General features: G+C 53.4%; 1 protein-coding gene across 1 annotated transcript; it reads left to right on the top strand.

Moving 5' to 3' along the window:
* LSS (lanosterol synthase) lies at window positions 1-27,073 on the top strand. The gene is made up of 22 exons (XM_040264661.1): window positions 1-97; window positions 541-709; window positions 1,391-1,529; window positions 3,531-3,639; window positions 4,336-4,457; window positions 5,224-5,320; window positions 6,571-6,706; window positions 6,930-7,038; window positions 7,694-7,812; window positions 8,926-9,023; window positions 9,280-9,307; window positions 10,863-10,919; window positions 11,544-11,615; window positions 11,882-11,932; window positions 12,454-12,603; window positions 12,906-13,002; window positions 13,706-13,811; window positions 20,835-20,900; window positions 21,291-21,371; window positions 21,887-22,057; window positions 22,810-22,888; window positions 24,962-27,073. The coding sequence occupies exons 1-22, from the start codon at window positions 84-86 to the stop codon at window positions 25,091-25,093; spliced, it is 2,202 nt and encodes a 733-aa protein (XP_040120595.1). The 5' UTR covers window positions 1-83; the 3' UTR covers window positions 25,094-27,073.
* Window positions 27,074-27,188: the final 115 nt, after the last annotated feature.

Genomic DNA, 27,188 nt, shown 5'->3' on the forward strand with positions numbered 1-27,188 from the left:
CCAGTCGGCAGAGGCGAAAGACTTCGCCGGCTAGTCCAAGTACTGGGCCCAGGTTGCCGGGAATCAGGGGCGCGGCATCGGTCATGACGGAGGGCACGTGAGTCCCCGCGCCCCCCGAGAAGGGAGACCGTGGTCGGGGGCGCCGAGGAAGGGGTCTCATCGGGTCGAGGGCTTCCAGCCAGGCTGCTGCACCGTCCGGTCCAGCCGGCCGTCTGTGGAGACCTGCGGCACCAGACTTGGGGGGCGGTGAGGGGCAAGCTCTCCTTCGGAGGCGTCGCCTGAGGGCCTTCTGGGGCCGGGCCGGGGTGAGCCGGGTGGGGCCGGGGGTCGGGGTGGGGGCGAGGCCGTGGGCGGCGGTCCGGTGGCAGGTGTCTCCTCTCCCGGAGAAATAATGGCGCGATGTGTAGGTGCAGAAGCGCCTCTAGAGGGTTTTTATTTTGCAGCAGTCCGCTGGTAGGTTGTTGGGGTGAAAGAGTAAGTTCGTTGCGCCTCTGGCCTCTGACCAGGTCAGAGCAGGTACTTGAGCATGATCTTTTCTAGGTGTCTGCGTCGAAGAGGGGGACCCTATAAGACAGAGCCTGCCACAGACCTCAGTCGCTGGCGGCTCAGCAATAACGTTGGGAGGCAGACATGGACCTACTTTCAAGAAGAAGAAGATCCTGGCCGAGAGCAGTCTGGCCTGGAAGCTCACCTCTTGGGACTGGATACAGTAAGTGTTGACTCTGCTAGTCCCATGCAGTGTCTGGGACACCATCACAAACTTGCGTCCCTCCCTTCTTAGTAAGGAGCACCAGGAACCAGCAGGGAGCTTTAAACAGCTAGATGTAAAGGGTATTTTTTTCTTTCTTAAAAAGAGTGGATGGGTAATGTGTACTTGTGTCGCATGTCACCAAAGCTGGTTCCTACAGGAGTTAACTGGGTAAACACAGAACATGAAGCCCCTTTGCTTCAATTCCTTTATCACTAAGCTGGGTGTAAAAAAAAGCTCTAACTTTGTTTTTATTCAGAAAAAGAAGTTTTTGATCCAGCGAATTTCACAAGAAATTCAATTAGAGAGTATGACATATAAATGAGGTCTCCCTGTCACTGTGCCATCCCGTGGCCCCTGCCAGAGAGAGGTGTGAGTTCTAGGTCTGAGTCCCACACTCTTGGGCACCTGGTTTATTTAAGATGTCTTGGAGAAGTTGTGAATAAATTTGAAAATATGTGACTGGAACACAGAACTGTGAGGGAGATTGGCAATACCATCATCAGAATTTTAGGCTTTGAAACAGCTGAAACTTTCAAAGTAATTCAGGTTTGTTACTTTGACTTGCTATCTAAATGCCGAGGGCTCCTCTGGCCTAGCTGGAGATCCCTCAGCTCTCATCTCTTTTTTTCTTCTTTGCAGAAGAGTTTCTTTAAGGACTTGCCAAAAGCGCACACAGCCCGCAAGGGGGCTCTGAATGGGGTGACGTTTTACACTGCACTGCAGGCTGAAGATGGGCATTGGGCGGGTGATTACGGTGGCCCACTCTTCCTCCTGCCAGGTAGGAAGGTGCTGTTGTGGCTTGTGGGTAAGACATCCTTGAGATCCTGGCTTGATCTGGTTCAGGCCTTTGTTGAACATCTGTGGTGTGAGTGAATGAACAGGTGAAAAACCAGGAGCTTACATAGAAAAGGTCTGGGGAGGGTTGCCTTGTGCCTGAGTTGTCCTGGTGTTGTTGCTGGGGGATGGGAGCGAAGGCTCAGATAGCTAGTGTTCTGAAAAAGGAAGCAAGGATACTTTGGGAGGTGCAGGGAGGCTCTGGAGTCCCAGTGCAGAGCAGGGGTATCCGTGGAGGGCCTGGCCTGTGGAAAGGTGCAGAGGTGGGCACGGTGGTGGGTGGGGATCTTTAAGTCCTGTGTAGGCAGCTTGCATGTCTGAACTCACTGGAAGGCTTGGCCAAGAGAGCTCAGCTGGGAGCTGTAGGGGGAGGTTGGTGAGCTGTAGGAGAACTGCAGTTGCATCTCTCGGGTCCTCAACTGGTTTGGCTAGATCAGACTGTGCAGCATCCTGGGAACATTTCTCTAAAGCAGTATGAGACATTCCTTTTATGAATTTCTAGGAGTCCATCAAGCTCCCATGTCTGCTTTGACTCTAAGCCCTGTTGTCTCCTGGACTGTTCAGCTTTGTATTCCTGTCCAGGGACCCATGGGCCTGTCCTTGAGGGCGAGTCATTGGGCTTTCTTCCCTTGGTCCCACCTGGAGCCTGTTGAGACTTTTCCCAGGGGTCTTTGTAGGGAGGCAGTGACTGTACTGGCTTTGTGTGACCCTGGGCAAGGTGGCAGGACTGCCCCATGCCTTGGCTGACTCATCTGTGACGTGGGGACGATGGGAACTGGGTTTGGTCATATGTGCATAGCACCAGGCACTCAGTAGGTGACAGGTCATGGGGATGCTGCATTGATTTGTGCTTGCTGCTGCAGCTCTGGGCTTGGCCTGCTAACCCCCCTCTTCTCACCCCCACCCCCCCCCCAGCCCCCTGCAGGCTGTAAGGTGGGGCTTTCCTCTCTCCCTCTGGACTCCGGACAGACCATCTTTCTCAGGTTAACACTGGCCTGTTTGGGGGTACTGTCTCAGGGTTCTTCTATGGCTGGCTGAAATTTGACTGGTCTTTTTCTGCTTTAGTTTGGAGAACACTCCTGGAGGCCATGACTCTGTGTGGCTGGTGTTGCACTGAGCATCACCGTGGTGATCATTGACTGGGGTTAGACTTCCTGGGCTTCAGCCCCGGCCCCACCACTTAGGGGCTGTGCCTCAGTTTCCTTGACTGTAAAATGAGGAAGCCACAGGCACTGCTTCCTGCTTGTGTGTTTCACTGTCTTGAGAGCATCATACTTGTTACAAAAGGAGATGGACTTTTTCCTATGAACCTCTGTGGTGTCTGTGTGGCTGTGTCTGCTGGGGCTTCTCATGCTTCTGGCCAGAGTCAGGGATCCATTCCACAACACGTTGCTGCTGGGGCCTGCCTGAGACCCCACGGGCTCAGTGCCATGAGCATGTGGCTGATGAAGTCAAGGCCAAGGGTAGAGTGGAGGAGGAGGAGGAGGAGGTGGGGAGCCTTTGAACACCATGCTCAGGAGGGGCAGGCTGAGAGCAGAAGGTTCTTTGTGGGTATTATTTATTGTTGTCCATCTCTCAGAGTGACATGTGCATTTAAAACATTTAATAAAATGGGAATATGTAAATATAAGCAAGTAAACATTGCCCCATCCAGGGATGGTCCATTTGGGATTTCCTTCCCAGCTGGCGTGCCAGTAGCGTGGGGCCCCGGAGCGGCTGGTGGGTTCTGCACCCCACGCAGTGTGTGTCACGTGTGCTGTTGGCACTGCTCCCGGGGCCCCGGTTCCCAAGTCCTTGATGGGGTGGGGAGGGACAGCCTTCCCAGGCTTGTTTGCACAAGAAGGGGCCAAGCAGAGAGCTCCCTGTCGTGTGGGGTTCCCAGGGTCTCAGGCTTGGGCTTAGAAGTGCTGAGTCCCTGCCAAGGAATATCTGTTCTGCCCCGCAGGCCTCCTGATCACGTGCCATGTGGCGCACATCCCTCTGCCGGCCGGATACCGAGAGGAAATTATACGGTACCTGCGGTCTGTGCAGCTCCCCGACGGCGGCTGGGGCCTGTGAGTCTGCCTGACCCTGGGTCATGGCATGTGTGTGTGCCTGTGCACATGTGTTCTTATGTGAGAGATGTGCCTGTTGGCGGGGAGTTACTGTAGCTGTGGGCTGGGAGTACTTGGGGAAAGAGCCTGGCAGGAGGGAATTGGGCTGGGGGCTCCATGCAGGCAGGTCTAGGTTTCCCTGGTGCTTCTTATCTGGCAGCTGGGGCACGGGCCCCTCCTGGGCTTGCTGACTCCATACTGGCAGCCTCCATTATAGAATCCTGGGAGGACAGCTCAGCTCTGCTCACCTCCTGAATGGAGTCGTGGGTGTCTCGAGCTTGGGATCCCATTCCTCTGGCCTGTGGGCCCTGGGGCAGACAGGATCTCGGCAGTACCCTTTCCCACCAGCTGGCTGCCTCTGGAGTGTGCTTTGTGGGCCTCAGCGATGCAGAGTCTTAGCTGAGTCGCTGCCACACGACACTAGTCCTGTCGATTCGGTGTGAGAAGTGGGCAGAGGGGGCGGGCAGGCCTGGGGAGCAGTTTGGAACTGCTCGGTTGTCACAGAGGTGCAGGAGCTCTTACCGGAGTATGGCTGTTGTGGATGTTTCTTGTGTAGTTATGTCATTCTTGATTTGCTGAGGAAACCTAATGAAAGCATTGCTTAATTTCTTAAGTAATGGAAGACATCATTTTCTCATCTGCCTCCTTCTGCCATAGGCACATTGAAGGCAAGTCCACAGTATTTGGAACTGCACTCAACTATGTGTCTTTGAGAATTCTGGGTGTGGGGCCTGACGATCCTGACCTGGTGCGAGCCCGGAACCTTCTTCACAAGAAAGGTACCTCCAGCGCAGAACACACTGGCAGTAAAGAGGTCGTGTTACCTCAGTGTAAGGAGGGCTCACAAATGGGAACTATTAATAGACAGGTGCAAGGAAGGCATCAAAGCAGGAGTAGGAGGAAGCTGTCTGCCCTTGCCAGTAAAATTTCAGAGCACAAATTAAGGTTGCCGTGTTTCACAGTCCTGTTCCACAAATCGGCATGGACTCACGAAGGACATGCTGGTGCATTGCTTGCGGGAGTGTGCCTTCCCAGAGGGCAACAGGGCCACACGTGTGGAGTGGAGCTGGTGGAGTTCTGCTCGCCCAGCCGCCTGCTCTACTGTGTGCCTGGCGGCATTCCTAGTGGTGGCTGCTCTCCCCTCGCCCTGGGAGGCCCTTCTGCTCCTGCTGCTCAGAGACCATCCACTGCTGCCCTGGCCTGCCTGCCCACCTGCCTGCCCCTCACAGACATGCCTCACGCTGTTCATGCTTCCAGCTTTGCGCTCACACACCAGAGGGCCTTCCTGTTGGCACCTTGAAGCCCCTTCCTGGCTCAGGGCTTTGCCTGCACTGCTTTGTGTTCCTGGGGACAGGGGAGACACGCTTGTTCTGGGGAAGCTGTCTGTTCCAGCTGATGGTCGTGGTGTGGGTGGTCTGAGGGCTCTGGAACCTGCTCGGCACAAGGGGGAGAAGACCCTCAGCAGCCTGTTGGCCGAGGGGCTCTGTTCCTCAGGGTCTCCTCTTTAGCCAGAGGCCAGTAATGGGGTCTGTGCTCTGCCTCCAGGTGGTGCCGTGTTCATCCCCTCCTGGGGGAAGTTTTGGTTGGCTGTCCTGAACGTGTACAGCTGGGAAGGCCTCAATACACTGTTTCCAGAAATGTGGTATGTGCCCCACTACAGTCGGTTTGGTGGCTGAGTCACCAGTGTCTTAGCAAGTGGAGTGACACTGCCTGGGCCACTTGCTGCCTGTTAATCAGATATGGGACTGTCCATTCAGTGGTGTGGGTGGTGGTAGGCTCCTGGCAGAACCCGTGCTTGGCTGACAGAGGAGAGAAGGGGGTTCCCAGTTGGGCAGGAGGGAGGGAGGGGGGAGGTACAGTGGGGTTGGGTCCTCAGCAGGTGGGTGGGTCCTGCCTGACTGCTTCCAGAGCCACTGGGGTAGGGAATGAAGCGCTGGCTTTGCTGTACAAGTGGCTGTAATTGTGTTGTTAAAGACACTCTGAGCACCTGTCGAAACAGAACGAAGGTGACAGCCATGCAGCCCTCCCCAGCCAGGGTTGGGGTGTGCATGCTGTCTTATTGCCCGCCTTCTAGTTGTTTGCCAGTGAATGTTAAAGTTGATCCCAGACCTCCTATTTTCCCTGTGAACACTTCAGTGTGTATATTTGAAAGATGAGAATTTTCCTTTCAGCAGAACAGTAATGCTGTTTAAAAACTCAGCAAAATCAACCATTCCATATTGTGTGAAGCCTACTAGCTGGCGATTGTAAGCATTTTGTGAATATCTCATGAAAGCTGTGGATGTGTCCAGAACACATCCATATACATATAAGCACCTCGGTATCACCCCCAGGAGGTGAGGTCCCTGGGGCGGCAGCTGTCGGAGACCCCTCGCACACGTGGTCTGAGGCTGAAAGGGGAGGGTGGAGGAGACCGCCCAGGTGCTCAGCTGCCTGGCAGGCTGCAGAGCTGTGCCCATGTCAGGCTGGGTGTCTGGGCAAAGCACAGCAGGGGCAATGGTCAGAGTTGGTTAGACTTGAGGAGACATGGCAGTCCTGAAGGATTTTATGTAAGAGATTTTAATTTTGAAATAGTTTTCAATCCCCAGAAAGGCTACAAAGATAGTCCAGAGCATCTCTTGTAGACCCTCACTCAGCATCTCCGTGGTTAAGGGTTTCTGTTTCTGTGACATGTTGTGCACGGCCAGGAACTCACAGGCTCCCTGACCCATTAGGGGCCGCATCTCCTGGCATTAGGAGGCACTGGAGCGGTTGTTGGCTACTGCGGACTGCACCCCTCAGGAGCTTGGTGAAGCGCTGAGGGCTGTGCCCACTTGGCTGGAGACAGCCCTGCCTCTGGTGTGCAAAGGCTGAAACAGTTGCTGGGGGCCCACTGACATACTCTGCCCCCAGGCTGTTTCCTGGCTGGATGCCCGCACATCCCTCCACGATCTGGTGCCACTGTCGGCAGGTGTACCTGCCCATGGCCTACTGCTACAGCACCCGGCTGAGTGCCGAGGAGGGCCCGCTGGTCCAGAGTCTCCGCCAGGTGAGCCTGACCGCACATGCCTGCCCCAGAGTGTAGCCCCGCCCCATGTCCCTGAATGACTGCCCGGGGCGGGGCTATGCTGTTCTATCGGTCCAGTGAGCCTTGGGAAGCGCCCTGGGATGGACTTGGGGAGGCTGTGCTCATCAGGGTCTGCCCGGGGGCAGAGCAGGGGCAGGGGGCCCAGGGCCCAGCAGGTCCAGGCTGAGGCGCCGCCTGCCCGCAGGAGCTCTACCTGGAGGACTACAGCTGCATCGACTGGGCGGTGCACAGGAACAGCGTGGCCCCGGACGATCTGTACACGCCGCACAGCTGGCTGCTCCACGTAGTGTATGGTGGGTATCCCCCTGGTACTCCCTTCCCAGGCTGGCTGGGGCCCCGGAGTCGGGGGACACCTGAAGTGATAGGAAGGGACACTGCCCCTCAAAGGGTCTCCTTCTGCCCTTCTCACCATCCTGTTTTGGGGCCCTGTGGGGACGACGGGGGCTGGCCTTGCACAGTTCATGTTGAGCACACCCGCCTGGCACTTGGGCTCCTGGACAGAGGATTTGGACCCTAGGGCCTTGAGGGGCCGGGGGTGTCTCCTCTGTGGAACAGGAGGGGTGGTCCCCAGAGCCCCGTCCAGGCCCGGCTCCCCGTGGATCCTTCTGCCCACTCAGAGCCGAGCGCCTCCTGGTGGTGCTGTGTGAGCAAGAGGCATGTTCCCCTTAGCTCTTCCGCTCATCTCCCCCGCCCCCTGCTCCCCGCCCCTTCCGCTTGTCCCCCAACCCCGTGCCCGCACACCTGTCTGCTCCCCGCCCCCCGCCCATCTGCTCGTCCCCGCTCATCTCCAGCTTGTCCATTCACTCGTTCCCTCAATGCAGGATGCTGGGGTGGGAAGTGAGGGGCGCGGCGCAGGTGGGCAGGTGGGGGCAGAGGCTGCCTGCTGTGATGGAGCCAGCGCTCCTCCCATGTCTGCTGCCATTGACGACCCCCTGCCACGCCCTGCAGCCATCCTCAACTTGTACGAGCGCCACCACAGCACCAGCCTGCGGCAACGGGCCACCCAGAAGCTGTATGAGCACATCGCGGCCGATGACCGCTTCACCAAGTGCATCAGCATCGGCCCGGTCAGTGCGCTCGGCCCGGGTGTCTGGGCCTGTGTCTGTGGGGCTGAGAGTGGGGTCTCCCCCAGGTGAGATGTCTCCTTGGGATGTGGCCTCTGATCCCCCAGGACCCTTGGCCTGGCCCACACTGTCTCCTACCTGGTATGTCTGGAAAGCTACTCCCATTTCCCCCCATCCCCCCCCCCTCCTCCCCTCCCCCCACCCCACCCCGATGACCCACCACTGGCCTCCTTCTTCTCCTTTGGAGGGCCCCTGTGCTTGTTTCCATTCCTGACTGCTGATGAGCCTGCTGGCTCCAGACTCTCGCTTCACTGAGCCTCTGAGCTCCTGACCCGGTTTTGCCTCTCGTGGACGCCCAGGCAGCCATCACAGGGTCAGTTGATGGCCAGCACCCTTAGGGCGACAGGTACAGGAGGCAGTTATGTGAGCCAGGGGGCAGGCTGTGACCTCCATGCTAGGTAAGCCCACGGGTCCACCGTGTGAGCCACATCCCTGACCCTGCTGGCAGGTGTTTGCTGGGCCACATGTTACCTGGGGCCATAAACCACCACTGCTCCACTGAAAGGCCGAGTGTTTCCCTTTCAACACTAGGGGTTTCTGTGTGGGCTCTTAGTGCTGCATAAACAAGTTAGACCTTGATTTGTCATCTCTCGGGGTAGAAGGGCTGTGTCTCTAGAACTTCTGCTTTGAGCAACAGGCCCTGGCTCACTGGTCTCACTTCCAAGTCTCTCCCATGCTCCACAGACAGCTCTGCCCTTGGTCCTGAGTTATCTCGAACAGCTCAGGACACCCCACACCCCAGGCGCCCACGCAGGGTCCCCACCTTGTCTGTCACCTCGTGGCAGTCCTGCTCACTCGCTGGCTGGCTTGCGTCCCTTCTGTGGGTCACCCTGTCTTTTCCCTGCTGCAGTGCCCCCTCCCTCCAGGCACACCTACCTTGGCCCGTCGCTGCAGCCTGGTTTTTTATCTTGGGGCCTGGAAGCAGAGAGTGCTTGGGAAAGTGGTCAGAGCAGTGGCCTGGCCTGGCCTGGAACAAGGCTGTGCTGGGGCCGCAGCCCTCAAGCCCAGGAACCTGGTGGGTGTGGGGCAGGGCCCTGACCAGGCTGTCTCCTGCAGATCTCGAAAACCATCAACATGCTTGTGCGCTGGCATGTAGACGGGCCGGCTTCTGCTGTCTTCCAGGAGCACGTGTCCAGGATTCCTGATTACCTCTGGTGAGTGTGTGGAAGGTGAAGCCAAGAGCCAAGGCTGGCCTGTCTGGGGGCGGGTGGGCACAGCCTGTGTGTCCCTCAGTCTGCGTTCCAGGGTGGCCTCTTCCCCCATGGACCCTCCACATGCTGGGTATGGGGGAGCCATCCTTGCGTGTCCCATGCTGCTTGGATGGGTTACTCTTCGGGCGTGGACTCTGGGCCCCTGATGTCTGGCACTGCCTCTGCTCCCTGACCCAGGTCATTCTCCCCCTCCCTGTAGGCTGGGCCTCGACGGCATGAAGATGCAGGTGAGGGCAGTGGGGCCAAAGCTGCGTCCTTGCCACCATCCCTGTCTTGGGTTTGTTCGCATCCCTGGTCTCTCCTCCCCACATGGCCTGTTGGCTTGAGAGCCTGTGTCTGAGGGGTGGTGCTGGGCCCTCCCGGGCGGGTGCCGTCTGGCAGGAATGTTGACGGGTCCCTGGGGTGGTGGGAGAACCAAGGGCTGGCAGCCACCCTGTGGGAGTGGTCTGTACACTGAGGTCACTCAGCCGCAGCTCAGAGGGGACGAAGGCCACAGGGGGTTCTTGGCACTAGCCGACTGCTGCTGGACGCTGATCTTGCAGCTCTCACACGGGGTCTGGCTGGCGGGGTCAGGACGGTCAGAGGAGAGCCCCTGCCCTCCCCGGCCTCCTGGCGCTGAGGCCCTCTTCGGGGTCCTGAGACATGCTCCCGGTGGGTGGGCTGTTTGTGCTGTTTGCTGGTTTCCAGTGTCTGGATGCTGTAGACGATGTTCCCCCCACCTGTGTCCTGTGCATGGCCCTGGGGGTGGGGCTGCGGGTCACAGGGCGGCCTGGGCTGACCCGGTCCTGTTCTGGCAGCAGGGGCCCCAGAGGCAGTCAGCCAAGAGCTCTCAGGCTTTGCTCTGCTGTCACTCAGTGTGGAACAGGGCGCCCCCAGCAATGTCCTTGGGTCACACTAAGTGCTGGACCCTTTGGGATGGGTACACGTGAGCCTGACCCTGCCCAGCACAGACCACCTGCCCAGGCACCCTTGCTAAGGGTGCTCAAGACTCTCTTCCAGCTTCCTGGCCCTTCTTCCAGCATTCGAGCCCCTGTTCTAGTTGCCTGGGCCCCACACTGCCAGTATTACGTGAAGTACCCCAAAACCCTCGAAGCAGAGGAAGGTGGTGAGCCTCCAGCCCTGGAGCTTCTGGTTCTGACGGAACTGCCATGCCGTCCCCTGGATCTCATGGCAGCCTGCGGTGGGGCTGTGCTGTGGGTTCGCTGGTATCACGATTTGACCCAGGAGGCTGACCCTTAATGTCACCTGCGTCCTACAGTCTCCGGGTGTCCTCCTCTCCTGGGCCATTTGTCCCGAGGGGGTCCACCTTCTGCCTGCTCTGTGCCCTGATCTGATCAGGGCTTGATCAGATCAGGTTTTTGTGGCCTGGGGCTGTCTTGGTTGTGTGCTTTCTTCCCACACATTGTCTGACAAGGCCACGATGTCTGGGGCCGCTGAGGGCCACCAATCTGTCTGGGCTCCATGCCACTGGGTGGGTGGGCAGTGGAGGCCATAGCATTCAAATCCTGGAAGTGCCCTGAGGAAGCCCTGCCCTGGCTGATATTCTGACGAAGGCAGGTGGGGCTGCCTGACCCATGTCTGTCTGCTGGACCCTTGCTCAGGCTCCTGTGGGTGTCAGAGTGCAGAGCCCAGAGCCTGGGGTCAGGGGTCAACTGGGCTCCCACCTCTTCAGGATCCGATGGAGGCCCCTGCACCCTCTTTGAGCCTCTAGGCGCCTGTGGGATCCAGGAAGTTGGGGTGGAGTGCCGGAGAGGCAGCTATAACGTTATCCTTTCTCCACAGGGCACCAATGGCTCACAGATCTGGGACACCGCGTTTGCCATCCAGGCTTTGCTGGAGGTATATGGCATTGTTCCTCATTCTCCAGCTGCCCTTCCTGTGTGTCCACCCTTGCATCCAGCGGACATGGCACCTGCTGGCCCTGACCCTCCCCTCAGCTGGGCTCTGAGCCTCTTGCCTGGCAACTCTGGGTTGCGGGGTGGGGTGGTGGAATTTGAAGGCTCCAGGGACAAGGAGCCTTGGGGGGCGGTTCCTGAGGTGATGAGGTGGTGGGGTCTTTGGGAAGGGACAGTGGGCTCCAGGCCCTCTCAGTGCTCAAACGGCTCGTTATGGATACTTCTGAGTACATGCTGGAGAGAAATAGGAGCATGTTTTCATGCTGGTGGGAATGAGGAATGAGGTTGGCAGGATGGGGAGCCCTAAGAAGAGGTGTGGGCTATATGTAGCAGCCTGCCTTAGACAGGCAGGGACCCTCTGTGGTGGGCTGGGGCTGGGTGTGGTAGAGAAGCCTGCTACATTGCTTCGCCACATCCTGCTGACTTGGTGGCAGAACCCAAGCCCACCAAGACTTGGGGGATTTGCCCTGGTTCCCGGGAGTGGCTGGGTGTCACCAGTAGCGTCCAGGGACCAGCCATGGTGCAGACATATGCTGCCCAGCATCTCAGCCCCTTTTCTCTTTTCCAGGCAGGTGCACAACACAGGCCGGAGTTTTGGTCATGCCTGCAGAAGGCACATGAGTATCTCCGGATCTCACAGGTAAGGCCAAGCCCGGCCTGTGCCTCCCACAGGTAGGGCTCCCTCCTTCCCTCTGCCATCTCCTGCTCAGAGTGTGCCTGATTGCGGATGGGGGGAGTGGGCCAGGGGGTGCTGCCTGAGGGGGGTTCCTCCGGTGCTGGTGACTGAGGGGGCGGCAGCCCTGGGTCTCTGCACCTCCCGCTGTGCTGGCCCCTCCTGCCCCTGTCTGCATGTGTCCGGTACGGCAGTGATGCATTCCCCCCCTGCTTTCCCTGTGTGCTTCCCAGGTGCCGGACAATTTCCCCGACTACCAGAAGTACTACCGCCAGATGAGCAAGGTACCATGCCCCGCACCACCGGCCCTGTTTAGCTGGACTTTGCCTGTGAGGAGGAGTTGCTCCCAGCCTCCGGGGCTTCCTGCTCTGATAGATGCACAGGGTGGGGTTCCACTGGGGCACTCATGATATTCCTGACCGTGGAGTCGTGCACAAACCCAGTAGCTGAGCTGAGGGGGTTTCACTGCATCACGTCACACATACGTGCACTAAACAGTATGTGCAGACGTTAAACAAGCTGTCAGATGTGAACGGGAGGGAGGAGGCAGGGCTGGCTGGGTCATTCCTGCAGCGTGCAGGGCATCAACACAGCCACAGCTGCCACCTCACAGTGGCTGCTTGTGCCCTTCCTGAGGTGGGGCCTACCTGGTAGAGGCTGCAGTCCTTGTGCTGGAAGCTGGAGGCCTGTCTGCATGTGTGTGGCCTGGGGCTGGGGCTGTACTTCCCCATGATGGTCAGGCATCAGCCCTGCAAGGGTGGGGAAGGTGCCGTGGCCTCCACCCTTACAGCCCCGCACTTTATAGGGTGGTTTCAGCTTCAGCACACTGGACTGTGGCTGGATCGTGGCCGACTGCACGGCTGAGGCCTTGAAGTCCATCCTCCTCCTGCAGGAAAAGTGTCCCTTTGTTACCAATCATGTCCCACAAGAGCGGCTTTTCGACGCTGTGGCTGTGGTGAGGCTGCTGGGTGTGGGGCTCCCATCCCTGAGGGTGCTGGGCATGCTGAGTCTTGGCCACCCAACCACAGATCCTCTTAACATATCTAGGTCTTGTCCAGGTTTTACATGGAGATGGCTTGTTTGGTGGCGCATATGTGATTTATAAGTGATAAGTATGTGTGTGCTGGGAAGGGATCCCAGGTGGTCCCAGGGTGCCTGGTTGACAAAGTGCCCACTGTTCTGGGCACCCAAGGTCTGGGCTGCTCCTCGGCTCCTTGCCTTGCGTGGATTCTCAGGACCTTCTCTCGCTGGTTTTAGTTGCTGAGCATGAGAAACCCCGATGGAGGGTTTGCCACCTACGAGACCAAGCGTGGGGGACACCTTCTGGAGCTTCTGAACCCCTCCGAGGTCTTCGGTGAGTAGTCGACCTGTCACGTGGCCATGGACTCAGGGCCCCCATGTGTCCAAGGCGGGCCCTCCTGCCAGTGCCTGGAGCTCTTTCTCTGCTTGGGGGTTGGGGGTGGTGCACAGTACCAACCAACCGCTGGCAGGTGAGGTGGATGTGGGCAGATGCTCTGAGGAGCTCCCAAACACAAGAACTGTCTGGGGTCCTCACCTTCCAAGGGTGTGGTGACCCTGGTGGTAGATAGAAAAGCTGCAGTCTGCCTCTCGGAGGTGGGTGGGACTCACTGGGGCTCTCGGGTCTGAGCCTGGACCACTCCTGCTCTGCTCTGTGTTCCATGAGGGCCGGCCTGTCTCCTGAGCACTCCTCAGGGAGCCCGTGAAGGGAGGAGATGGCAGGACTGCTCACCCGTGTCCTCCCAGGTGTGGTCCGTGCACACCCTGTGCCCTCCTCTGGGTCTCTGTTTGCTGGGCTCCTATAGCTGGCAGGCGGGCTCCCATGCAGGCCTTTTTAGGGTGCGCCCTGCTCTTCCACCCTCCTACCAGCCTGGCCACCTGCTCTGGGGCCACCCTCCTACCGGTGGCCACGTCCCCAGGCTGGTCGCCGGTGGCGTCTCCTCCTTTCCTCTGGAGGACGGTCAGGCACCGTGTGTTATGGCACTCTCCTGTGTCGTGGTGTGGCCTGGATTGCCTCAGTCTTTCCTTCCGTTTTCCAGGGGACATCATGATTGACTACACATATGTGGAGTGCACCTCAGCAGTGATGCAGGCACTGAAGACTTTCCACAAGCAGTTCCCAGACCATAGGGCCAGGGAGATCAGGTAAGGGGTGCTTGGCCACGCAGCACAGGTGCCATTAACTTAGTGCCAAGAACTCAGACAACCTTGATGTCATTGAGAGCTCGCTTGGGTGCTAGGGTAGGGGGCCCATCTCGGAAAGGGGGTCTCTGGAATGAGACTCATTTAAAAATGGAAGAGGTTCAGATGCTTCTGGATCCAGCTGTATGCCCTGAAGTATATCAAATGTGTGTACTGGGGGTCAGAGTAGCACAGTTATACCAGAAAAGCTATTCTTTGCATCTTCTTAATAACGTTAGACACATAAAGGTGTACCTGGGAGATACCATAGGTTCAATTCCAGCCACTGCAAATGTCAGTATAATGTGGGTCACATGAATTTTTTGGTTTCCCAGAGCATTTGAAACTTACGTTTATGCTATATTATAATCTTTTAAGTGTTCAATATAATTATATCTAAGAAAACAATGTACATATCTTATTTAAAAACATTTCATCGCTAAAAAATATTAACCATCATCTTAGCCTTCAGCGAGTCGAATTGTTTTTGTAATAGTAACATCAAAGATTACTGATTATAGATCACCATAACTGATATATAATGGTAATGAGAAAGTTTGAAATATTGTGAGAATTACCAAAATGGGAGAGACATGAAGTGAGCAAATACTGTTGGAGAATGGCCCTGATAGACTTGTTCGACCCAAGGTTGCCTTGAACCTTCAGTTTGTAAAAAAAAAAAAAAAAATAGTATCTGCAAAGTTCATAAAGCAAAGCGCAATAAAGTGAGGAATGCTTCACCTGTATTCAAATAATAGAATTTTTACGTACACCTTTCCTGGTAAAGTTCGGCACATGTTCAGAGAAGCGCACAAACCCTACATGTAGCCCTTGGATGAATAATGAAGTATTCACCCACACACCCGTGTGACCACATCAAGCAAACACAGTACCGGAAGCTCCCCTCCTGGTTCTCCTTCCCACTGTGATCCCAGGTGGAACCCCACGTCTGTCTCCGCTGTCAAATACAGATCCCATGCTTTGTTTATGCATGTGCTGTCCTGGATCTTTGGGGGCCTCTCAGTGGGTTGTGATGAACCATCCTGCTGTGAACCCCCTTAGACTTGTCTTTTGGGGCATAGAGGTTCCCATTTCTTGACGATGTGGATGTGGACTTGCTGCGTTATGGGGCTTCTATGCAATGTTTGTAGATTTTCCTTCATCCTTGAATGATTCTATTGTTTCATGATTCTTGGTCATTATGTGCTTTCCTTTTTCTAGATTGTTGGACTTGGTAAGTATTTTGTTCAGGATTTTGTCAAAGGTTTTTATTTTGTTAAATAGCTAAAGGGAAACCAATGAATCATTGAAGCAGTAATTAGTAACAATTTATCATGCACACACCAAAAAAACAGTCTGCAAACCAAGAGTGCTCAAACCAAAACTCTGAATGAGAGTTGGGTATATATTGTTATAACGCAGCTTGTATTGTGAGAAAACAGAACGTTTATTCTTCAGAATGATTGGTTTACAGTACTAAAATTTTCAGTGTTTACTTTGTATCAAGTTTGAGAAGTTTTCTTTATGATTTCCAGAGGTGTAAACAAGAAATGACCCAGATCAAGTTGGACCTACAGACTAAGCTAAATTAGCCTTTGTGTGTACGATTAAGCTGGTTTTATCTGCTTGGGGAATTTTCAAGGCTGCCCTCAGGTTTTCCGGTCACTGTCTTGGCTGGCTGGGGGGATCACCAGCCAGTGCCACGTTACTCTTTGTCTCTACTGTTGATGTCTCAGTCGTGATGTTCATCATTCATGTGGTTACTGCAGATTTCATCCAGTTGTCTCATTCTGATGGCTGGCATTTGGCATGTGAGTGGCTGCTGATAGACATTTAAAACCATTGAGAGTTTAATGTGATAATTATAAAAAGAACAACAGTCAAGACTGAAAAATTTCCCAGAGCTAAAATTTAATCAATTAAGTAAATCAAATGGGTTATCCTCAGATTCAGGTATTAGCTTTCTGACTCAACCTTCAAAAACTTTAAATGTTGTTTATGTAACATATAGTGTGTCAGCAACTGCATGTCCTCAGCATTCCTTAGTAGGAAAGGCACAAAGGGGGCTTTACTTCAGGAGGCAGTATTGCACATTTGCTTCCACCTAAATCAGTCCTTTATATGACCTGAGCCATCTGGTAATTCAGTGAGAGGCATTTCTGTGGAAACAAAAGAAAGCAATGAGTAATAGTTAAAGCAAATTATAATTTCAGTTTCTGAGTTTGGGGAGCAGCCAATTTTTAGGTGTTGGGTTCAAAGCATTGTCAGATGAAGTGAGGACAGGTGTGGCAATCAGATAAGATAGTCCTGGTTCTCAGTGTGAGTCTCTGGTGATCTTTCTGAGTGGCCACATAGCAACATAGCATGAAGACTGTCCTCGCATGAGCTGTTGAAGTTTGTATCAAGTTGTCCAGCTTTTGCTTGCAAGGTTTGAGAAAAGGGCAGCATTCGTTTTGTAGTGAACTCAGAAGATGAAAGAAAATTGGAAGTGTTATTTTGAAGAGTTCTATCCACATACAGGAAGAAATCAGAAAAATTCAGGATTCAGTCCAGTGTACACTGAGAAAACAAACTTCAAAGACAATTAATGATATTAGCATCTAAAATACATCAGTTCAGTTCAGTCACTCAGTCCTGTTCAGCTCCTTGCGACCCCACGGACTGTAGCATGCCAGGCTTCCTTGTCCATTACCAACTCCTGGAGTTTACCCAAACTCGTGTCCATTGAGTTGGTGATGCCATCCAACCATTTCATCCTCTGTCGTCTCCTTTTCCTCCTGCCCTCAATCTTTCCCAGCATCAGGGTCTTTTCTAATGAGTTAGTTCTTTGCATCAGGTGGCCAAGTTATTGGAGTTTCAGCTTCAACATCAGTCCCTTCAATGAACACCCAGGACTGATCTCCTTTAGGATGGACTGGTTGGATCTCCTTGCACTCCAAGGGACTCTCAAGAGTCTTCTCTAACACCACACTTCAAAAGCATCAGTTCTTTGGCCCTCAGCTTTCTTTATAGTCCAACTCTCACATCCATACACGACAACTGGAAAAACGATAGCCTTGACTAGATGGACCTTTGTTGACAAAGTAATGTCTCTGCTTTTGAATATGCTATCTAGGTTGGTCATAACTTTTCTTCCAAGGGGCAAGCGTCTTTTAATTTTATGGCTGCAGTTACCATCTACAGTGATTTTGAAGCCCAAGAAAATAAAGTCTGCCACTGTTTCCACTGTTTGTCCATCTATTTGCCATGAAGTGATGGGACCGGATGCCATGATCTTTGTTTTCTGAATGTTGAGCTTTAAGCCACCTTTTTCACTCTTCTCTTTCACTTTCATCAAGAGGCTTTTAGTTCTTCTTCACTTTCTGCCATAAGGGTGGTGTCATCTGCATCAGTTCAGTTCAGTTCAGTCACTCAGTCGTGTCCGACTCTTTGCGACCCCATGAATCGCAGCACGCCAGGCCTCCCTCTTCATCACCAACACCCGGAATTCACTCAGACTCACGTCCATCGAGTCCGTGATGCCATCCAGCCATCTCATCCTCTGTCGTCCCCTTCTCCTCCTGCCCCCAACCCCTCCCAGCATCAGAGTCTTTTCCAGTGAGTCAACTATTCGCATGAGGTGGCCAAAGTACTGGAGTTTCAGCTTTGGCATCATTCCTTCCAAAGAAATCTCAGGGCTGATCTCCTTTAGGATGGACTGGTTGGATCTCCTTGCAGTCCAAGGGACTCTCAAGAGTCTTCTCCGACACCACAGTTCAAAAGCTTCAATTCTTCGGCGCTCAGCCTTCTTCACAGTCCAACTCTCACATCCATACGTGACCACAGGAAAACCCATAGCCTTGACTAGACGGACCTTAGTCGGCAAAGTAATGTCTCTGCTTTTGAATATGCTATCTAGGTTGGTCATAACTTTTCTTCCAAGGAGTAAGCGTCTTTTAATTTCATGGCTGCAGTCACCATCTACAGTGATTTTGGAGGCCCCAAAAATAAAGTCTGACACTGTTTCCACTGTTTCCCCATCTATTTCCCATGAAGTGATGGGACCGGATGCCATGATCTTCATTTTCTGAATGTTGAGCTTTAAGCCAACTTTTTCACTCTCCTCTTTCACTTTCATCAAGAGGCTCTTTAGTTCCTCTTCACTTTCTGCCATAAGGGTGGTGTCATCTGCATATCTGAGGTTATTGATATTTTGGCAATCTTGATTCCAGCTTGTGCTTCTTCCAGCCCAGTGTTTCTCATGATGTACTCTGCATATAAGTTAAATAAGCAGGGTGACAATATACAGACTTGATGTACTCCTTTCCTAATTTAGAACCAGTCTGTTGTTCCATGTCCAGTTTTAACTGTTGCTTCCTGACCTGCATACAGATTTCTCAAGAGGCAGGTCAGGTGGTCTGGTAGTCCCATCTAATGTACATAATGGTGTATTATTGAAGAATAATTTTTCTATCCATAGTAACCTCCATTTCTGTCAAAGATACCCAAGTCCACTTTCAATAAACTTGTCCTGACCAAATGTGTTTGTTTCCAAATGTATGTGTTTTTCTTTTTTTCACTTTTTAATTTATGCTAAAACTAGAGTCATACCACTCTTTTCATTGCTGAAGTTATTTATTTGTTCCTTCATCCTTTGTACTAGTACCTCTTGCTGGGTGACAGTATTATGACAGACTTGGTCACCCAAAGCAACACACATTTATCACCTCGCAGTTTCTGTGGGTCAGGAGTCTGGGCGTGGTTGAGCCGGGGCCCCTGCTCTGGATTTCCCTAGGTGGCCGTCAGGATGCTGGCAGCGCAGGGGCCTCACCTGAGCCTCAACTGGGGTCTGCCCCAAATGCGTGCGGTTGTTGGCCTGTTTCCATCCCCTGTGGGTTGTTGGCCCCAGGCCCCATGTCCTTGCTGACTGCTGGCTGGAGCCACCCTTGAGTTCCTGCCATAGGGGCCTCTGTACAGTGGCTCCATGAGAACCAGCAAGGGTGGGTCCAGTAGCGCCAGGCAGTCCATCCACCAGTCAAGGGGAGCTGGAGGCAGTGACCGTCAACTTGCAAGGTCAGCTGGCTACATGCAGGTTATGGGCCACCGCTCAAGGATGACATGGGCTGAGTGCCTGGGGGCAAGTGAGCATTGTGGGGGGTGAGTCATCCTGAGGCTGTATGCATACATTCACCTCTAGCCTTTTCAGAGAACCCGTTCTGCTTCAGAAGTATCAGGCCTGTGATGGACCTTCTCTGCCCTCTGAATGTATCATTTTCTCTCTCACTTTATGTTTATTTAGAAAATTTCATTTGTGTGACTTAAACCTACCTATATCACTGACCCTGTTTTTGGTGACACTGATCCCCTTTGTACCTGCTTCTCTTATGGGCTTGTCCCTGAGGTTTTCTCTCCTTCATTTGCTCCTTTATCTGCCTCTTCGCTCTCCTGTGACCTGTGATCGCTGTTCTTTCATATCTCCTCTATGAACCATTTGTCATTACATATTTTAAGGAAGATCATGCTCATACTTATTTTATGTATTTTAAGGGAGATCATGCTCATATTGGGCACAATAAAGGACAGAAATGGTATGGACCTAACAGAAGCTGAAGATATTAAGAAGAGGTGTCTGGAGTACACAGAAGAACTATATAAAAAGATCTTAATGACCCAGAAAACCACAATGGTGTGATCACTCACCTAGAGCCAGACATCCTAGAATGCAAAGTCAAGTGGGCCTTAGGAAGCATCTCTATGAACAAAGCTAGTGTAGATGATGGAATTCCAGCTAAGCTTTTTCAAATCCTAAAAGATGATGCTGTGAAAGTGCTGCACTCAGTATGCCAGCAAATTTGAACAACTGAGCAGTGGACACAGGACTGGAAAAGGTCAGTTTTCATTCCAATCTCAAAGAAAGGCAATGCCAAAGAATGCTCAAACTACTGCACAATTGCACTCATCTCACATGCTAGCAAAGTAATGCTCAAAATTCTCCAAGCCAGGCTTCAATAGTACATGAATCATGAACTTCCACATGTTCAAGGTGGATTTAGAAAAGGCAGAGGAACCAGAGATCAAATTGCCAACATTGTTGGATCATTGAAAAAGCAAGAGAGTTCCACAAAAACATTTACTTCTGTTTTATTGATTATGCCAAAGCCTTTGACTGTGTAGATCACAGCAAACTGGAAAATTCTTCAAGAGATGAGAATACCAGACCACCTGACCTGCCTCCTGAGAAATCTGTATGCAGGTCAAGAAGCAACAGTTAGAACCAGACATGGAACAATGGACTGGTTCCAAATTGGGAAGGGAGTGTGTCGAGGCTGTATATTGTCAGCTTGCTCATTTAACTTATATGCAGAGTATGTCATGTGAGACGCTGGGCTCCAAAACCACTGCAGATGGTGACTGCAGCCATGGGATTAAAAGATGCTTGCTTCTTGGAAGAAAAGCCATGACCAACCTAGACAGCATATTAAAAAGCAGAGATATTACTTTGCTAACAAATGTCCATCAGTCAAAGCTATGATTTTTCCAGTAGTCATGTATGCATGTGAGAGCTGGACCATAAAGAAAGCTGAGCACCGAAGAATTAATGCTTTTGAACTGTGGTGTTTCCTAAAGGAAATCAGTCCTGAATATTCATTGGAAGGAGTGATGCTGAAGCTGAAACTCCAATACTTTGGCCACTTGATGAGAACTGACTCGTTGGAAAAGACCCTGATGCTGGGAAAGATTGAAGGCAGGAGGAGAAGGGGACAACAGAGGATGAGATGGTTGGATGGCATCACCGACTTGATGGACATGAGTTTGAGCAAACTCCAGGAGCTGGTGGTTGAAAGCAGCCTGGAGTGCTGCAGTCCTTGGGGTCGCAAAGAGTCGGACACAACCGAGCGACTGAACTGAGTGATGTTCATGCCTCTGAGGTGGCAGCGTGCGGGGTAGGGCAGCAGGTACACTGCTGCTTTGGTGGAATGGACAGCGCGACGTCCCATTGTGTTGCAGGGAGACCCTCGAGCGGGGCTTGCAGTTCTGTCGGCAGAAGCAGAGGCCTGATGGCTCCTGGGAAGGGTGAGTGCTGCCTGTGGGTGCAGATGCCAGGCGCAGGGGTGGGAGGGGGGGCACTGTGCTGCCCAGAAGTCTCTGGACATGCTCCTGGGCCTTCCCCCACAGTCACTGCTCAGCGTTTTGCTGGGCAGTGTAGCCAAGGGCGTTGGAAGTACTTGGTGGCCTGATGGCTCCTCACCCACTTCTTCCGGGCTTGGATCTGGCTTGTGGAGCCGTCTGTGGAGGCCAGGTTGGGCGGGTCTGTCTCCGTGTTGAAGGCTTATGGATGTTTTCCTTGGAAACAGATGCAGCCCCTCCCTGCACTCCAGAGGGTGCTGGAGGTGCCTACAGCCTGTTGTCTGGTGCCCTGCTGAGAACTCAGGGACCGGGCTGTTCCCCCTTGTCTTCCTCCAGCTCCTGGGGTGTGTGCTTCACGTACGGCGCCTGGTTTGGGCTGGAAGCCTTCGCCTGCATGGGGCACACCTACCATAATGGGTGAGTGCAGGCATTTGCCCTGTAGTGGGAGGGGGTCTTCTCAGCATAATACTCTGCTGGGGGGTTTCTTCCTCTGATGTTTGACTTTGGGGTTGTTTTTTACATGCTTTTAAACAGTGAGAGAAGATCAGTTTTCCAGAAAAATGTATGAGGTCCTGTGCCTCGCTGCTCTGCAGAGCCTCCTTCCTGGTGTGGGGCAGGAAGCCTTAGGCCCTCTGCCCTCCCCCAGCTCACTTGCCCCACCCAAGTCCCACACCTGGGCTGGAGCAGGAGCAGCCACAGGCCAGGAGGCTGGCCAGGCTGGGTTGTGTCACTTGCGGGAGCCCATCTGCAGCTGTCTGGTCATCTCCCAAAATCCTGTGATGCTGGTACCTCTGTCCCTTTCACCTCCCCTCTGGTGTGCTGAGTGCAGAGGGCCCACACCCCCATCTCCATTACCCAAGGAAGCCTGGCCAGGGTGAGGAGGGGCAGGGATCCTGCCCAGAGTGATGGCTGTGTGTCTTCTGTCTCTGTAGGGTTGCCTGTGCAGAGATCTCCCGGGCCTGTGATTTCCTGCTGTCCCGACAGATGGCAGACGGAGGCTGGGGGGAAGACTTCGAGTCCTGCGAGCAGCGTCGCTATGTGCAGAGTGCCCAGTCCCAGATCCACAACACGTGCTGGGCCCTGATGGGGCTGATGGCTGTCAGGTGGGGGCTTGAGGCCTGTCCCGGAGCTGCGGGGTCAGGTGGAGGAAGGACAGTGAGCTGGCAGCCAGGATGGGCACAGCAGCGGAGGGAGGGGGAGACCTATGGGCCACCTTCCTAGGTGACAGGTTCACAGGGCCAGGTGGTGGGTCCTGCAAAAGGCCTCTGAACAAGGTCAGCCAGGGCACAGGGCTGTCAGGGCATGACTGTGTGGCAGCACCTGCAGCGGCTCTGCGTCACAAACGTACTCAGGCGTATGCACACATGACACGCACACGCAGAGGCACACGGACATGTATGTGGTGCCCCAGTCTGTGCCCCCTGTTGGATTTGGGGCCATTGGGAAACCTCCCTAAACCCCTCAGAGGAAGGCCAAGGGTGTGGGCAGGGGCAGACAGGCTGCACCCTGACCTGAGCCGTCGCGCCTCCTGGTGCCTCATCCGGAGGCGAGCGAGGTTAGGCCCTGAGGACCAGTGGCCAGGTGGGCGGGAAAGCACTGCTCATGGCAGGGACAGCTCTCTTGGCCACAGGTGGGCTGCCCTCCTGCCCCTTCGTCTCCATCCCAGTGGCATTCCCGCTCCTTGGGATGTCTGGAGGACTAACTGTTCCCAGCGGGCCTGGAGGTTCAGGGTGTCCATCATCGGGCAGAGTTTCTCATCCTTGTCCCTGTGCTTAGCTGTGTGAGCCTGAGGACCCAGCCGGAGGGGGTCTCATGCAGGGGGGCGGCGGGAGAGTTCAATGTCCCTCTTCCCCAGGCACCCTGACGTGGCGGCCCTGGAGAGAGGAGTCAGCTACCTGCTTGAAAAGCAGCTGCCGAATGGGGACTGGCCCCAGGTACGTGTGGCTCCCCCAACAGGGCCCCATGCCCCTCATGGCCTGTGGGCGGGGTTTCACCTGGGGGGTTTGGGCCTCGCAAACATCACTAGGGTTGGAAGCAGGTCTGTGATGGTGGCAGGTGCTAATGGCCTGGGCTGGTGCACACGAAGCACTGGCTGGTGCCGGGGTCCAGCCCCGGTGGATCCAGGGTGATTTGAAGGTGGGGGGACGGCATCGGCGTCTTTGGAAAAATACATATTTAATTACAGATATATAGAGAGATTAGAAACTGATAGTGTAGTAGGAGATAGTGTAGTGGAGAAAAGGAGGCTGAATCCAGACGGGAATTCAGCCAGAGAAACGGGGAGCAAGAAAGAAGCGACATGGGGGAATCAGTCTTTCCAGAAACTGATCCGATTCCTTTATTTTTGGGTTTGCTTATATACCTTTTGTTACACATAGGGATGAATACAGAGTCACGCGGGGGTCAGCAGTCCTGACCTTTATCAAAATCAGGTGCATCACATAAATGTAAAGCAAAGGTCTTAGGGATATTACATCATCATCTGGCCATGAGTGAGACCTGCTGACATTTTATGATCCTTTCTTTCTGATAACCAAAAAACTTATTTTTTCCAAGGGTGTTTTTTCTTAAACCAGGCACCACCCTCCAAATAAAGTTGCGTTCCTATAGGATGAGGGGTAGTGAGTTACAATCAAGAAAGGAATTTATTTAACCCAAGGTTAACATGATTAATCTTAAAGTATTAACCTTAGTATTAACCTATTTCTCCTATATGCTTAAAGGTTAATGCTTATTTCTCCTATATGTTAGTTATATTCATTATAAGGGCAGGGAATATGGAGATTTAGCAGCAAACATCAGCCCAACAAATGAAAATCCTTTCACCAATGCTCCCCTTAAGATCTATTTAGTCTTAAGATAGTGATAAAGTTACATTTTTACATAGCAAGGACACAGTGATTTATAACTAAGTACAGTGATCTATTACAAAAGAGAAATTCATTAACTCAAAAAGTCTAGTATTGCTAACATCAAAAACTACTCTATTTCCTTTTCTATATTCCAAATACATTGATTATTATATTCCCAGGTGCCTAAGGATATGGAGGCCTGGTGGCAATCATTGACTCAAGAGAAGAAAAAGCCCTATGCTAATTAAGACTCTCAAAATACTCCAAAACTCTCTGTGCTATTTAAGGTTAAGAGGTAGTAAACAATCATGTGGCAGGAGTATGGATAATCCTGTCACACAAGCTAGTCTGTCAGCAGAGAGGTTTGACCTAAGACATCCTTGTCACACCCAGGGTAGGGAATTAGCAGCAATTATTGGCACAACAAATGAAAAACCCCTCACCAATATAATTCCTAACCAACCCACTATACTAATAATTTCTAACTCTCCAAAAGAATTTGCCTTTAGTAAGTCTAAAACATCTCGTGCCTCTCAGGTTGGGAGGCTGTAAACAATCACATGTGGCCGGAGGAACCTATACAGGCGGGCTAGATAACCTTCAGAGGAGTCCATAAGCTGAAACACTCTTGTCACGCCCAGGAATTTTTATTGCCTTGGAGCTGCACATTTACTCCTTCTCCGAGAGAAATGGTTATGGGGGAGAACATAAAACAGACTCTGGTTCTAGGGTAGATGCTCGGGAACAGGGGGTTTCCTGAGGCTTTATCATGCCTTTGTGTATGCCAAGCCTCCTTCCTCATGACCTTTGCCATGGGCGGAGTTCCTCACGCTGGCCCCCGGCAGGCTGGTGTTAGAGCTGGTGGTGTCAGGGAAGGGCTGGAGGAGAGAAGCTCACGGCTAAGACACCTTGAGCTGAACCAGCGGCTCCTCACTGAAAAGGAAGGGTAGGAGGGCATGGGGTTAGGGGAGGCTGACCTCCCTCGGATGAGTCCAGATGAGCCTGCGAGGGGCTGGTGGCCCAGGCTGAGGTTTGCTGAAGGGCCTGGGGTCCTAGAGGTGGGGGCGGTGGTAGGCCCGCCTGCTGAGGTCAGGGCCGGGTTCAGGGAGCTGTCCACCTAGTGGAGCCTCTGTGTTAACCCTTGTGTCCTTTCAGGAGAACATCAGTGGCGTCTTCAACAAGTCCTGCGCCATCAGCTACACTAGCTACAGAAACGTCTTTCCCGTCTGGGCCCTCGGGCGCTTCTCCCGTCTGCACCCTGAGAGCGCCCTCGCTGGCCACCCTTGAGAGCACGCCTGCGGGTGCCTGGGGGGTAGGGGGTTGCTGGTCTCACGAGTTCCAGGGGAGGTTTGGGCGGGGTGGGGCGGGGCCTGCTGTGGGGGTGGGGCCTTTAGACTCGATTTCCAGCTGGCGGAGCAATTTCTGGCTAGAGGAACACTGGTGAGGGGAGCGACAGGATGAAACTTGACGCTGGATACAGCGCGTTGAGTTCGTGGAACCGCCTGGAGTGGTACCTAGCCTCGCTGTAGGTAGGGCTGGGAGCTTTCCTGACCAACTGCTGAGTTCAGGAGACCAGCAGCACGCTGTCGAGGGCCGGCTCTCTCTAACTCTGTCTCTGGCTGAGGGACGTGCTAGTCTCAGCACCTCGGCAGGAGAAGCTGGGCCTTGCTGTTCACCGAAGCCGTTGGGCTCTTCGGGATTGGGGACCAGATTCGGTGAGTGTCCAGGGCTGCTCGGAGGAGAACCAGATGCTGTATGCTGGCCCTGCCCCAGGTCGAGGTTCAGCCAGCTTGTGGGGCGCCAGCATGGCTACCTCCAGAGATTAGAGTTGTCTCCTAATGAGGAAAGGAGAAACCTGAGCTAACTCGGGTTGAGGGGTCGTGAGTGGCCCCACATGGGGACGACCCTCATGCCCCCTCCAGGGTGCTGCCTCTCAGTTCTCCTCTGGGTTCTAAATGTCTCTGGTTTGGCATGCATGGACTTCGGACTCAGGTTGGAAAGTCTGAGTCCTGGAATTGCTTCTGACCTATGAGGATGGGAAGCTCACACGTGCAGGGTTCCTAGGAGTGTGGCTGTGAAGACATAGAGCTTTGATGAGGGCCAGAACCAGGCGTGGTGTCACCCCGGGGCCCCACCTGCTTCTCGCCCACCCCAGGGCTGGAGGGACCCATAGAGGTGCCACCTCCCCTTCTGATGGCAGCCTCAGCCACGCTCCCCCAGCCAAGTGCTCTCCCTCAGACAGCCAGAGACGCCTGGATGCCCCCCTGCTCCCACCATTCCTGCCAGGAACCCTGAAGGTCTCTCAGAGGCTTGCACCCTGTGGCCTTGCTCCTGCCGGGCCTGGGACCCCCAGTGCTGTCCCTGATGTCTGTCTGGGGCTCGCCTGCGAGGAGCCTTTTCCTGAGCTACCCCATTCCCCCTCCCCCCAACTACCCCAGGTGGTGGTCCTCCTGCTTTAAGCCTTGCAGGGCCTGGGCACAGGTAGGCAGGCAGGTCCTGCTGCTCCACCAATCGCCCCACTGGCACCTAGTGTTGTCTAGCTCTGCTGGTTGAATGTCAACACTCTCTGCAGGCACTTTTAAATGAGTGTTTATGTTGCTGAAGGTGCTGTGCTAGACCCTTTGGGATCCGTCCACTTTGCTCTTGTTCCAGCAGCAGACGATGGTTTACCAGTTTGCTCCTGGCAGTGGATACTGCCAGGCATGACCAGGTCACTGGACAAAACACTAAGCTTCCCGAAAAGAAATGAACTCCACCTTTGTACTGAAACATTATTGGAAGCCACCTATCTCACCAGTTACCTTAGTGTCCAGATCCAGCCCCTAGGCAGAGGCACGTAGTGCTCTTGTCTTGCCCTGGGAGCAGTCATGGACTCTGGTCCTTCACGCCCCATGGTGGACACTGGACCACCACCCCTCAGTCTCAGGGAAAAAGGAACTGCACAAAATACGCAGGAGGCACTCTAGTTATCTGAGGGAGAAATACTTGCCTCAGCCTGATTAAAAATGAAGTTCTCTATCCTGGGTGAAGGATTAATGGGTCTTGATTCACATTGCTTTTCTTTTGGTTATCGGGAGCAAAATCTGAATGTTCACCGGGACATAAACCAGATCTGACCCTTTGAGGGATTCTCTAACGAAAAGTGCTTAATGCATAATAAAAATGTGCCTCCAAGAAAGTACTTTCCTTACTGAGCATAACAAATGTTGATACATAGATCTGAATTGTTTTCTGGTAATAAAAATGTCTAAAAACTGATGCCATCAACGGTGGCTTCCTCATTCTCTCAGTTCACAGCAACTACTTACAGGTTAATTGGCTGGCCTGATTTAGTTTCATCTCTCCATCTGCAGTAAAAAGTTTTATTTATGACTCTCGTTGT

Source organism: Oryx dammah, unplaced genomic scaffold (genome assembly GCF_014754425.2).
Source record: "Oryx dammah isolate SB20612 unplaced genomic scaffold, SCBI_Odam_1.1 HiC_scaffold_2, whole genome shotgun sequence".
In the NCBI taxonomy this organism is placed as follows: Eukaryota; Metazoa; Chordata; class Mammalia; order Artiodactyla; family Bovidae; genus Oryx; species Oryx dammah.

Coding starts and splice junctions, on each gene's coding strand:
- LSS (XM_040264661.1), top strand. Junction 710..1,390: donor ACCTCTTGGGACTGGATACA/GTAAGTGTTGAC, acceptor TCTTCTTTGCAG/AAGAGTTTCTTTAAGGACTT. Junction 7,039..7,693: donor GCTGCTCCACGTAGTGTATG/GTGGGTATCCCC, acceptor CACGCCCTGCAG/CCATCCTCAACTTGTACGAG.